This window comes from Diabrotica virgifera, chromosome 8, assembly GCF_917563875.1.
Source record: "Diabrotica virgifera virgifera chromosome 8, PGI_DIABVI_V3a".
Lineage (NCBI taxonomy): Eukaryota > Metazoa > Arthropoda > Insecta > Coleoptera > Chrysomelidae > Diabrotica > Diabrotica virgifera.
The window spans coordinates 93,952,507-93,967,385 of record NC_065450.1 but is presented as its reverse complement, the minus strand read 5'-3'; the positions used below and the strand labels follow the sequence as shown (position 1 = coordinate 93,967,385).

General features: G+C 33.5%; 1 protein-coding gene across 1 annotated transcript in view; it reads left to right on the top strand.

Moving 5' to 3' along the window:
* The first annotated feature begins 2,718 nt into the window (after positions 1-2,718).
* Positions 2,719-14,879, top strand: part of LOC126890773 (WD repeat-containing protein 55 homolog) — an 18,500-nt gene continuing 6,339 nt past the window's right edge. The window contains exon 1 of the mRNA XM_050659961.1: positions 2,719-3,482. Coding sequence (XP_050515918.1) covers positions 2,894-3,482 — 589 coding nt within the window. The 5' untranslated portion in view covers positions 2,719-2,893. The remainder of the gene's footprint in view (positions 3,483-14,879) is intronic.

Here is a 14,879-nt window from a genome sequence, read left to right as displayed (position 1 = left end):
AACTATTAACTAACCTTTGTTGTTTCTCTTCCCACAAATTTTAAAACGCAACAACCATACATAACCAAACCGTCAACCGTCCAAACCACAGCTGCGCTACAGCTGCCATATTGGATAATTTTTGACATGTCATTTGAACATCCAATCAGAACAAAGTTATAATGCGCATGCGCCGGGATCGTAGGTTTTAACATATAAAAATTCACCCTCATATCGCTCGTAAAGAAGTATAACTTCAAAAACTCAAAAATTTAATTCAAATTATTTTATTTTTCAAAAAAATGTAATTTTTGAAAACTTCATAGTTTTACAGAATTACTACCACTTAAGAGGATTACTCAAGTTTAAACGGATATATTACAATTTTAAAGGTCTTTTTTTTTAATTAAGATGATGTCTCTAAAATGCACCAAATTATTTTACTTTAAAAATAAAATAAACAACTTCTTTTTGAGAAAATTACGAGATGAAAAAATATAATACAAAAAACGAAAAATATCAGTTAAAAAAGGCTTAAAAAATATTAAATGTTAAATTTTGTTTTACTCTTATACAGTATGTCTGGGTAAATTGGAACCTATTGAAAACTTTTTTATTATCAACTTTACGAAAAAAAGTTATTCTTTATTAGATGTCGTATAGAATCTAAGATGCAAGTATCAGATATCACATTTTATTAATTTTATACGATGTATGTTAAAAAATATGAATTTAGCTCAGGAAAAAAGTACATACCTTTATATTTGACAATACAAACTTCTTTTTGAGAAAATTACGAGATGAAAAAATATAATACAAAAAACGAAAAATATCAGTTAAAAAAGGCTTAAAAAATATTAAATGTTAAATTTTGTTTTACTCTTATACAGTATGTCTGGGTAAATTGGAACCTATTGAAAACTTTTTTATTATCAACTTTACGAAAAAAAGTTATTCTTTATTAGATGTCGTATAGAATCTAAGATGCAAGTATCAGATATCACATTTTATTAATTTTATACGATGTATGTTAAAAAATATGAATTTAGCTCAGGAAAAAAGTACATACCTTTATATTTGACAATAAATATCGAACATTGTTATTGAAAAGTTATTTGGAATTAAAAACTATGTTTCAATATGCAATTGCATTTAGGCCTGTCGCCCCGGGTGGGGGGTACAACGGCCTCCTTTATCCCAAGTTTTTTATGTATTTTGACCCGTATAATACGAATTTTTTGGGTAACAGTTGATTCGGATGTCGATAAGATTGTTATAAACAAAGAACTTGAGGAATTACATAACAGCGATTCTTAGCAAAATAAAACTTTTTTGTATATTTTTGGGTCATCCTAAGAAAAAAATGTTCTTACAAGTTTTTTCGTAGGATGCATAGTTTTCGAGATAAACGCGGTTGAACTTTCAAAATATCGAAAAATTGCAATTTTTGAACCCGAATAACTTTAAAAAATAAAATAGCAATTCTGCTTACCACATTTGAAAGTTCATGTCAAATTATACCTACCGGTTTTGATTATTTGCATTGCTAAAAATTATTTTTTTTATTGTTAAACAAGGCTATAAACACATAGTGCTTGAGTAATGTTTTCAATGCATCTCTCATTTAAAATCGAATGAGTAGGCGCGCCTGGGAACAGGCAATTTCTACGTAATGCATTAAAACGCATGCATTGGGCACAGGTCAAAACGCTCAAACATAGTTATAATAGTAAAATTGTAACATTACGCCTGATGTAAAATAAATAATATTTTAACACATTTCCAAACATTATTTGAACCTAACATTCTTATTTAAATAAAAAATTCTGCTTGAATTTTTTTTTCGCAAAAATGGTACATGTTTGAAGGGCGACTACTGGAGACTTGCCTAGGGCGTCAATTGACCTAAACGCGGCCCTGACTATTGTGAACATTTCAAACCGCTTGTTTTTTGCAGTAAAGAAGAGACAACTGGAGCAGATTACTATATGATTATTTGCAAAGGATGGTTTGTGCTTTGCACGGATTCAGTAAAATTTATTTATTATCATCTTTGTTCAACATTTGAATTTATTATTAATAATCCCAATCTTGAAAAATTAGTTTTGCAACACAATTGTCACCTGGAAGTTATTATCATCTTTGGTAATGAAAAGTTTACAACGTGAAGGATTTCACGTAAATTTTGAATTTTAGTGTGAATGTCGGGAAATGCCTTCAAAGTTTATTCTGCTGTTATAAAAATTGTGTGTAATATTGTTTTAAATAAGTATGTACTTAAACAAAAACAAAAATAGCAGCCATCAAAGTAATGAATCTTCAAAAAAGTATAAAAAGAAAAATATGACAAGGGAGTTAACAAAAAAAGAAAGTTATCTACTCTAAACCCCAAAAATTCACATCAAACGTTGTGAGCAATTGTTTTTATAGTTATTTGTAGCAATATTTTGTATATAATTTAAAATAAGATGTTATTTATTTAAAATAAAGTATTTTACACGTATTCTTGTCATTGGTTTTTTTTTGTATAATAAATGTTACTTACAAGGAATTATTTTTAATTTTATTTTGTACAACCTTCTAATTATTATTTTCTTATTCGACTCAAAAATACTATAAATTTTACCAGAATTTGTACTTTAAAATTGTGGTTTCGAAAGCGGTCGTCCGAAAGTCAGACTACCGACGTCATCAATTGCGACGTTGCCTTTTTCACTTCATGGCTTCATGGCTTGTAAAGGTGGCTGTGGTTGTACTGAAATTGTGGCTTATTTATGTCTCGTTTAATTTAGAATTTAGTTCATAAGTACATATTAAAATAAAAGAAGGATCAGTTGCGTTTGCGTTGCACATAACCTGCACAATTTAAAAAATGAGAAAAATGTGTTTAGAATAGAAAGAATTGCATTAAAATATGTGTCACAGGAAACATATCAAAGAGAGTGCTGAAGAAAGTATAGTAGAAATGGAGGACAGCTCAGATAGCAGTGATGTGTCCATGACCGATTCTGATTCTGAGAACCAAATTAGCGAAACTGATAATGGTGATGGTGTTGATGTTTCAAATTTAAACACAGATTATGACGTTGAGTTACAAGAAGACGATGAAGAAGAGGAGGAAGATGAAACTATAAAAGCAATTAAAAATGAAAGTAAAAAAGAAAGAGACCGTCCACCCAACATACAGTGCGAAGACTTCATAACAGACATCTCTTTTCATCCTCATGAGGATTTATTAGCCATTGCAAATATCGTAGGTGATGTTCTGATTTACAAATATTCAAATGAGACAAACGAGTTGGTTAACACAATAGAACTCCACACGAAAGCTTGTAGAGATATTGAGTTCAGTTGTGATGGAAAACTCTTATTTTCTACATCAAAAGATAAGTCGATAATGATTACAGATGTGAGCAGTGGACAACTGGTTAAGTTTTACGAAAATTCCCATGATGTACCTGTATATTGTTTGACTGTCATAGATGAAAACTTATTTGCCACAGGTATGTAAATATATTTATTTTTATCCGGTTTCAGAACTAATTTAACAAAGCAATCATTAAATTAATTTGTAAGGAAGTATTCCAGTTTGCAAGATACAGTTATAAGTCGTCGGTTTACTTAGGGACACAAAAATGTAACTACATTTTTTCCATTTTGAGATGTCTACACCATTGAACTTACCTTATTGAGTTCTTTTGAGTGACACAAAATTGTATTTCTCCGAACACCTTAAACCCCAGTAAGGAGTTTTCGTAACTACATTTCTTAGCAATCTTTGAGTGTCACAGAAATGTAAGTGTTCTTACATTTCTGTGATACTATGTTTTGACTGATGATATTGAGTTACATTTTTGTGGCATAAATTTTATTGCACTGAATGGTGGTTGCAGATAGCAACAATGGATTTAATAATTTGTTTCGTATATTTGGCAGCGTGGTCTGTTGCATTTCCAGCTCTGTTAAACCCCAGTAAGGAGTTTTCGTAACTACATTTCTTAGCAATCTTTGAGTGTCACAGAAATGTAAGTGTTCTTACATTTCTGTGATACTATGTTTTGACTGATGATATTGAGTTACATTTTTGTGGCATAAATTTTATTGCACTGAATGGTGGTTGCAGATAGCAACAATGGATTTAATAATTTGTTTCGTATATTTGGCAGCGTGGTCTGTTGCATTTCTAGCTCTGTTACAACTGTGAAGGCGTAAAAAAGTGAATTAGTCCATAATTTCATCGGCTTAGGGACACAAAATTGTATCTCGGAAATGACTACTCTTCAGCAGAGCATATCACAATCAATCAGGTGTGCAAAGTGATTGACACAATTAAAATTAATGTTTGAAAATGTTTTCAAAGTTGATGTTGATTTAAAAAAAATAAATAAAAAACTGTTTATCGGTTCTATCAATACCTAAAGTCAATTACTTTTATTTTGTGATTTTAAATAAAGTTATAAAATGAATTATGATTATTACTTTCCAGATTTAGCCATATGGCTCACACTCCCTATAAGGGAAAAATTGACTCATCCCAGATACCTACGGTATCAAAAGGATTGAGCTCTGGTGGGACTCTTTCCATGTTATCAAGCCCTAGGTGACTTGGAATAGAGGTGTATCTCCCAAAAATTTTCGTACACTTCTGGCCGTCGTGAGTAGTACAGCTTTCTGCATGGTCTTATAAGATGTTCATTCAGACCCAGCTTTTTTATACTTTCGAGGAGGGTCTTTGGAATGACTCCAGTAGTAGACATAATAATCGGTATCGTGTGGGTACTTTGCATTCTCCATTGCCTTCGTATTTGAATATTCAGATTTCTGTACTTGGCTATCTGTTCAGTAAATTTACTACGTAGATTATTGTTGTTTTGTTAATTTATTAACTAGTATGAGATCTGGTCTATTATGTGCCACTGTTTGGTCTGTGAGCACAGTGTGGTCCCAGTATAGCTTGTAGTTGCCATCCTCAAGCATACTCTCAGGAACGTATTGATAATACGGGAGATGGTCCGTTTGGAGAAGTCCCAGCTTGATAGCTATCTCTTGATGAAGGATTTTTCCCACTGCGTCATGCCGTTCCTTGTATTCAGTTGCAGCAAATGCCTGGCAGCCCCCTGTAATATGTTGGATGGTTTCTTGAGCTTGACATCTGAGGGTCTTTGACGATATATTTCAGGTAATTTCTGGTTGGTATAACCTGATCCTGAATGGCCAGTAATGAACCCTCTGTTTCAGGGAACATATTTCCTGATGCCAACCAATAGTTCGACGCTGTATTGTCAACATAGTCTTGGCTGACCTCATTGGGATGTCGCCTGTGTAGAGGTTTACCCATCCAGGTGCGCATTTTTTCGTCTTTAGTGAGGCGGTTTATGCACATTTCTGGTTCCCTCAGTTTAATCGGTGTTGTGTCATCTACTACACAAATAGCGCGATGTAGAGTAGATGTCTCAGCTTGCATCTGAAAATAAGTTCTTAAAATAGCAATTTGTTTATCTAATTGCTCACCTATATCCATAAGTCCTCTTCCTCCTAGATTCCTTGGTAATGTCGTTCTTTCTACTGAACTTTTAGGGTGGTGTTTTTGTGCCTTTGTGAGGTGTGTTCTTACTTTTCGCTGAAGATTCTCTATGTCGGTTTTTGTCCACTTAACAATGCCATATGAATAGCTAAGGGCGGAACATGCCTAGGTGTTTAGTGCCTTAAACAAATTTCTACTGTTAAGGTGTGAACACAGCAGCTGTTTTACCCTTCGTATAAACTCTGCCGTCTTTAGTGAGGCGGTTTATGCACATTTCTGGTTCCCTCAGTTTAATCGGTGTTGTGTCATCTACTACACAAATAGCGCGATGTAGAGTAGATGTCTCAGCTTGCATCTGAAAATAAGTTCTTAAAATAGCAATTTGTTTATCTAATTGCTCACCTATATCCATAAGTCCTCTTCCTCCTAGATTCCTTGGTAATGTCGTTCTTTCTACTGAACTTTTAGGGTGGTGTTTTTGTGCCTTTGTGAGGTGTGTTCTTACTTTTCGCTGAAGATTCTCTATGTCGGTTTTTGTCCACTTAACAATGCCATATGAATAGCTAAGGGCGGAACATGCCTAGGTGTTTAGTGCCTTAAACAAATTTCTACTGTTAAGGTGTGAACACAGCAGCTGTTTTACCCTTCGTATAAACTCTGCCGTTATCTCAGTTTTCATTTGCATATGGTCAATTTTCCGCACTTGCTTTACTCCAAGATATTTATACATATCGTTTTCACCCATGGCCTCGATGTTCTGGCCATTTTGCATATTGAATCCTCCGGGCTGTACTTTTCCTCTGACTATATTTAAAACACGGTACTTGTCTAGTCCGAAGTGCATACTAATGTCATTTGAAAAGGATTCTACAGTTCTTAGCATCTCATCTAGTTGGTTTCGAGTGGACGCCATTCATTTCAAATCATCCATATACAACAGATGATTAAGCTTCGCCACCACATTGTTGTTATTTTTGATGCTAAAACCTGCGTCAGAGGAGTTCAATAGTTGAGATAGTGGGTTCATAGCTAGACAGAACCACAGTGGACTTGTTGTAAAATTAGATTATAATACTATAGCAACAAAGAATTACAAATAAATTACTGATCCCAACAGTAAGTCTCTATATTAATAGACATTTCATTTAGGGACAAAAAAATGTATCTCCACCACTTTTTATCTAAATGTTGTTATTTTAAGAACACAATTTATCCATTGTTGGGTATGATTGTATTACCTTAAAGTAAACATTTCTAAGATTAATAATTCGGAACAAAAAATTTGAGAATAAACTACAGATCATTACAAAATGCAAATCACTTTTTTAAAAACCTTAAATAAGCTCTGCTGAAAAGTAGTCATTTCTGAGATACAATTTTGTGTCCCTAAGCCGACGAAGTATGCAGTAGTAATCTTTTAGCCACCATACCCATTTTTTGTAACAAAATATAGGAAACCATTCATTACAAAGCAATTAGTGAGCAGGTTGTTAACTAGTTGATTTATACAAAAAAATAGTTAAGAATCATGGCTTCCGAGAGCAGCGAAACAGAAGAAGAGGAAGATATGGAAATGGATGATGCCGGACAGTGGACAAAAGTGAAAAGGAAAAAGAAAAAACATTTGGATAATCCAGCAAAAAAAGAATCACACAACCACAACTATCTCAACAGCAAGTGCAAGATATAATAATTGGACCACAATCTTCTGAAAACATAACACAACAAACTCAGCAAAACCCACAAAAAGATATCAGCACTCCAAGTCATCAAAAAAAGGTAACTAACAACAACACACAAAACTATTCACTTCAAATGAAAACCATCAGTAATAAAAACTATAAACAAATTTTTTTTTGACAACTCATCAAGAATTATCAAGGTTACAGTTGGCTAATTACACTGTTCTACAAAATATTTTTTTCTGGGGTACTGATGCTTGATCCTAAATGGCCTTTTCGTTTTAAATCAGAATCTGTAATTTAAATTGCTCTATCAGGCACAGATTTTGAGATATTTAGTATTTTATGGTAAAATTCAGGTAAAAATTACCCTAATTAAAATACAATTATGTAGGATAATATCTACCTGGTAATTTCTACCAAATTAGTAACCAAGGGCAAAAATATACCTAAAACTATATTTTCGGGATTATTATAATCCTCACAACACAATAGGACAGACCAAAGAGAGGGATCTAATAATAATAGCACGAACTTTCGACAAGGCGGAGGCGGTACCTCTAACCCAGTGCGCATGAGCGGATGTCAGTTTATAAAACCCAATGTAACAATATGGGTGGGGTTAGTTTCATCTAATTCGTTCTTATAGAAAGTTGTGAAGTGTGTTAAATGTCCGAGAAAATGTCGTCACGTTATAAGTGCCGCAATAACCCAGACAGTTTCTGCTATATTTGTGGTGAATACATTTTTGAGAGACACAGAAAACAAATGTCTCCAGTTGTACATAAAGCCTACAAACTATATTTTGGTTGTGCCATTGGTGATCAGGATAAAAAATGGGCGCCACATTTTTGTTGTGCGAACTGTTATGTGAAGTTGATACAGTGGTGGAATGGAAAACCTGTTTCGATGGGCTTTGGTGTTCCAATGGTATGGCGCGAGCCCAAGGATCATGTTACAGATTGCTACTTTTGTCTAACAAATGTACGGGGTTTTACTAGCAGGAAGTCTAAACAACACATAGGATACCCCATAAACGTACCTTCTGCTATACGACCAGTACCTCATAATGCAGAAATTCCTGTACCACCAGTTCCCCGTGATGAAGATAAAATCCGTGGTGTAATTGAGAATATGCCAGAAACAGAAGAAGAAACACCTTTGGACACTTCTGCGGGGGGAAATAACTCAAAGAATGAAGAGCCCTTGTCTGCATCAGACCCAACATATGAGCCTTCTAAACACGTAGTACCGCATCTTTTGCCTCAGGGTGAATTGAATGACTTAGTCAGAGATTTAGGTCTAAGTAAGAGTAAGGGAGAGCTTCTGAGTTCACGTTTGCAAGAATGGAAGCTTTTACAGCCAAACACACGTGTAACAGTTTATAGAGACAGAGAGCTTGCTTTTGTCAAGTTTTTTGAGAAAGATGACATCATGCCTAATGACAGCCCTGGATAGACCATATAAAGCTTCTGATTGGCGCCTATTCATAGATGCATCTAAAACAAGCTTAAAAGCTGTTTTACTTCATAACGCTAACTTAATATCTTCGGTTCCCGTTAGTTATGCAAGTTTGACGAATGAATCATATGGTGTGCTTCAACATGTATGAACAAAAATTAAATATCAAGATCACAAATGGAAAATTTGCGGAGACTTTAAAATAATCGCAATGATACTTGGCATGCAAGGAGGATATACGAAGTACTGTTGTTTTTTATGTGAGTGGGATAGTCGTGCTCGAAAAGAACATTTTGTAAGAACACTATGGCCAACCAGAAAATTAATAGTTGGAGAGAAAAATGTGACGAATGAATCTCTTGTTGCCTCTAAAGATGTAATTTTACCACCGCTTCACATTAAACTGGGTTTAATGAAACAATTTGTGAAAGCAATGGATAGAAATGGCCAAGGATTTGCTTACCTCATTACCAAGTTCCCCCGCCTGTCTGATGCAGAAATTAAAGAGGGTGTATTTGTGGGACCACAAATAAGGTATCTGATGAAAGACGATAGTTTCGACACATTTTTGTCTAGAAAAGAAAAGCGTTCCTGGATTGCGTTCAAGAAAGTATGTAAGCAGTTTTTGGGAAGACATCGTTCTGAAGACTATAAAGATGTAGTTAAGGAAATGTTAAATGCATATAAAGATATGGGATGTAATATGTCTTTGAAAGTTCATTTCATGCATTCCCATTTAGACTACTTTCCAGATGATTGCAGCAAAGTATCAGATGAGCATGGAGAACGCTTTCATCAAGATATAGCGGCAATGGAAAAAAGGTATGAGGGAAAATGGCAACCGTCAATGCTTGCAGACTACTGCTGAAATCTTAAAAGATACTGCGACGATAAATACAAAAGAAAAAAATAAAATGTTGTGAAATTATGTTTTTTGATCTTTGTATATATTCTATTAGTATTAAAAAAATATATTTTGTAAAAATTTTTTAGTTTTCATGTTAAATATACAGCAGTTAAAAACATACGTAAAACGTGTATTATTCTCACGTGGGGTATCTAAGGAGGAAAGGTGTAGGGGACACAAATTTTTTTTTTTAATATATTTTTGTAATATACAATAGCTGGCATCAGTTAACCCACGTATAGTTGGCCCTGTCTTAAAAAGTCTTTCATTCCACTGGCGTATTTTGTAAAATAATGGATCAAACAAAAATTCAAATTACTCAAAAACGGTGCCTGATAGAGAAATTTTGAAAGTAAATCTGAATTTAGGAGACCAAAATCATTGATAATCAAGTGCCAGATAGTCAGAAAAAAAGAAAAAGTTTTTTTTTGTAGAACAGTGTTATTGGAGTGTTGGAGATCCAAACTATTCTGATGTTATAATAAAAACTAGAAGTGGTTTTATTTTAAAAAGTAATCAGGATAATAAACACATTAAAACAAAGCTGAAATCATTAGTCCAGTCAAGTGTGGTCAAAGAATACAAAGAAACAAATTCTAACCAAAATCAATCAACACCACATAAATCACAAAACACAACTTTCGCCTGTGTTATATCATCGGTAGAATTGGATATTGAGGATACACATATAAAAGACCACCTTACCAATATCGGAATAACACACAGATACTGCAAAAGAATTACATCAAGAAAAACCGGAAAACTGACACCTCTGATTAGAATAATTACGGGAGATTACTCATCATTTCAAAAACTATTAAGCGAGGGAGTGTTCTTTAAAAACTACCACTATCCTGTTTATCCCAGTCAACCACCCGAACCTTCTCCCTATCCCATGTTCCAAATGCTTACTATATACCCACACTACAGAGAACTGCACCACATCAATAAGCTGTAGGAAATGCCAAGGAAAACATTCAACACAAATGTGCACCTCCCCTCTTCCAGAAAAGTGTTTTTCATGCAACGCCGAAGACCACCAAGCATGGTCACCTAAATGTCCTAACAGACCAACTAAACCTATCGAAGGAATTCCTAATGCACGCATTAAGTCTATGAACAAAAAATCCTCCGAAATGCCATCTGAAATTACTGGTACGAGCAGAATACATTCAAGAATGACATATCATGATCCATATTATTGAAACATATACTAACAAACTAAATAATCCTAAAAATAAAGATCGTCAAGAAATCATAATTAAGCTAAAAAAGAGATTTGTACATCTATATAATATTGATACTACCCCAGTATTTAGCAGAAATCGACTATTTATACTCATGTTCGATCTGGAAAAACCAACCTTGCACACCAACTCACAAACTCACCAACTATGCCACAGGAAGGCCTTGCAATATTTCAGGATAATGGCTCATAAGGTGAGGTTTCTTTATTCAAATATCAATAGTTTTCAACCAAAGAAATATTTAATATACAACTATTTACAAGCTAACAATATCGATAGTTTTATGTGTGTGGAAAGCAAAAATAAAGATTTTATTAACCCATATTGTGACTGGTCTATAATCCAACAAAAAGGAAATATATTAAACCAAAACTTCAGAGGAGGCAGTCTTATACAATCCAGAAAAACATGGAAGATGGGTAAATAAAATCGTCCACGAATAAACAACCCCTGTTAATAACTGCATTCATGTCTCATTTCCTTTTAAAGACTCCAAATTACATATTTTCGTAGTCTATATTCACAAGTCCTCACTAATTGAAGAAACTATCTTCATTAAGGCATCCCTTTATGATTATTCAATAATCATTGGCGATTTTAACCCAAAATCAAGCCCCTCACATATGAAGCAAATCAAAGGTTTTCTTCAAAATTCTAATTTTTGTCAAATACCTACTCCTCATACGTTTATAATGGCAGGTAACCCAAGCACAACTCCAGATATATTATTTTGTTCTAAAAATATTATAAATAATATCACAAACATACTTGTAACTCCAGATATGGGAAGTGATCACTTGGCTTTGCAATTTGATTTTAATCTACATCATGATCCTGACCACATTAATGAAATTAATCTTCCCAATATAGCAAAATGTAATGTACAAAATGTAAATAGTAGAATGAAAGAAATTTTGAATATAAGGCATGACATTTGCCCAAATTACATTAAAAATTTCAACACTATGTTGTCTAAATTAATAATAAAAAATTCGCCCAGACAGAAGAAATCACCATTTAATTACAATCTTCCACCCTTCATTTTGTCTCTGATTAAATTGAAGAGACAGTTACTCAGGCAGATCCAAAAAAATGAGACACATGCATTAAAATCACAATTTAATGAACTAAACAAAGATATTCACAAACTTATATCACAATTACATAAATGGATCCTAGCATGTAAAAGTATAAACTCCATGAAAGGAAAAACATACTGGAATGAAATAAAAAAAACTGTCTAAATATAAATCGTTTAGACAACAGATTTCAGAACTGATATATGATGGCCAGACATATAGTACAGATGAAGAAAAATGTAGTGCTTTTGCTAGATACTTTGAAGAAACCTACAAATTTGATGAGGATGACAATTTTGATAGAGATGCCTTGGAGGAGGTGGATAGTTGGTTTGGAAGTTTTTATGAAAATAGTCGTAATCTGAATGCTCTTCAGGACATCACAGAAGATGAATATGACGAGGCTCTATATAAAGGAAAAAATACAGCTCCAGGTAAAGATTTCATCAATCGTAAAATCCTTAGACAACTAGATCCAGATATTCATAAGGAGATAATGAGCATATATAACTATTGTATCATGAATCATTTCTTCCCTGATGAGTGGAAGACAGGCATTGTAATAGTTATCCCTAAACCTTATACTAACCATCAACTACCCCAAAATTACCGTCCAATCACCCTTCTCCCAGTAATTGGAAAAAATTTTGAGAAAATTATCCAAGGAAGATTATATAATGAATTAAACCAACATATTCCAGCACACCAGTTTGGATTTAGAGAAAAATCATCTACAATCCTTCCTTTTTCAATAGTAACATCCAATATACAGGCAGCAAGATTGCAAGGACTAAAGGCCGCTGGAGTTTTCTTGCACATCAAGAAGGCTTTTGACTCCGTTTGGCATAGAGGATTGTTATATAAACTTCACAGAATGAAATGCTCCCCTTCTCTAATATGGATTATAGACGAATTTCTTAGAAGACGCAGGTGTATAGTTAGGATCAATGAAACATATTCCCATTCATTTTCAGTGCAACAAGGAGTTCCACAAGGTTCACCACTCTCCCCTCTATTGTATAATCTCTATTGCAGTGACATATGCGACAATAGACTAACCAATACTAATTTGCTACAATTTGCTGATGACACTGCAGTGATATCATATGGAAAAAATTTAATAAAGACAATGGACTTCTTGCAGATGCAGGTGGATGACACAATATCTTGGATGAATAAATGGAGATTAACAATAAATCCTTCTAAAACAAAACTAATAATATTTAACCATAGAATCCAAGATCACTCACCAGCTATAAGCATATGCGACAATATTATTAAACCCTCCCAAACTCTTAAGTATTTGGGAATAGAAATAGATAACAAATTGAAGTTCAACCACCACACAGCAGTTATAAAAAGGAAAATTATAACTAAATATAAAGGTGGCTGAAACAACTAGCCTTCGACAAATTACTAGAATGCGTCATCCTGATAATCCACTTCATAATCCATCCAACAGAATGCTGTACGAGAAAACTGGAATTGAACCTATTAATGAGAGACTCAGTAAGCTGTTTAAATATCTCTTTATTAATGACAATAACAAAAATTTGATTGAGCCCCACATTGTGAAGATACCAGAGGACAGTGCCCGTAGATATCCAGGAAGAACTCTTTGAAGAAATCTGCTACACATCAAGACAATAAACAACTCTATTCAAATCATCATCTGTATTGTAACTAATTGTCAGTGATATTGTGATTACCGCCACATACAAATATTTTTTTTAATTGTATTGTATTAAGGCCGTTCCTCGCGATTCTGGGCATATCTAAATTTCAATGTAAAAGTTTAAATAAAATAACGCTAAAACTATGGCATATATTGAAATAATTCTTTTTTTATATGAAAGGAATTAAAAAGTTCCAGTGCTCTATTTGTTATTAAATTATTAAATTGTTTAAACAATGTGTGTTTTTTATTTTTTTTTTTTTTTGTTTAAAATTAACGTAAAAAGATTTAAATACAAATACGTCACTAGAGAATTTTTCCCACTTTCCGAATCTGTTTTTGTTTTTAACATAAAGTGTAACACAAAGCACCTATTTTGTTTAAACTTTTTAAAAAATTTCAAAGTTCTGCTAAAATTTATCTTGCTCAGTGATCACAGGCTATCCTTGTTGTCGATATCGAGCAGTCCGCGCAAGTCGACAGGTACAGAGACCCTCTCAGTAGGGGGTACCTATCTTGTAAATAGATAAAGCTTATTTAGACTTTTGATAAAATTCCAAGATTTTTATTATAATTTTTATTTGAAAACACCATCTACAGAAACATTACACATAATTCTATGTTATATCATTTTATTTTATAGATCTTACTGATCGTGATACTACTCAAATTCTTATCATATAAATATAATTAGGTATGTGCGTCCATAAAGTAACGCATAAATTCATTATTAGCCAAATAAACCCCCCATTTTTTTCAATTTTTATATAATTTTCAAGTTATATAAATTTTTTTTATAAGAATTGAAACTCCTCTGCTTGCACCTTTTTACCATTTTTTTGTTTCCGTGAGAACTATATATTCAATTTTAGATTTTCCATGTCTTTTACTCCCAGTCCATGTTTGTTATTGACTCACTGTATATTCTTGCTTGTCTTCTTCTTCTTTTTTTATATAAACATGACTGTCTGTTTTTTAATGGGCCTCCAGTAAGTTGTGGTTCCATCATTTTCGTGGTCATCCTACTGATCGTCTTCCTATTGGGGAACCATCTCTCGCCGTCCTTACTACTCTATTTGTTGCTATGTGGCTTATGTAGTCATTCCATTCTACTCTTGTGCTTGTCTTCTTCTTCTTCTTTTTGTATAAACATGACTGTCTGTTTTTTCATGTGCCTCCAGTAAGTTGTGGTTCCATCGTTTTCGTGGTCATCCTACTGATCGTGTTCCTATTGGGGAACCATCTCTCGCCGTCCTTACTACTCTACTTGTTGCTATGTGGCTTACGTAGTCATTCTATTCTACTCTTGTGCTTCTTACCCAGTT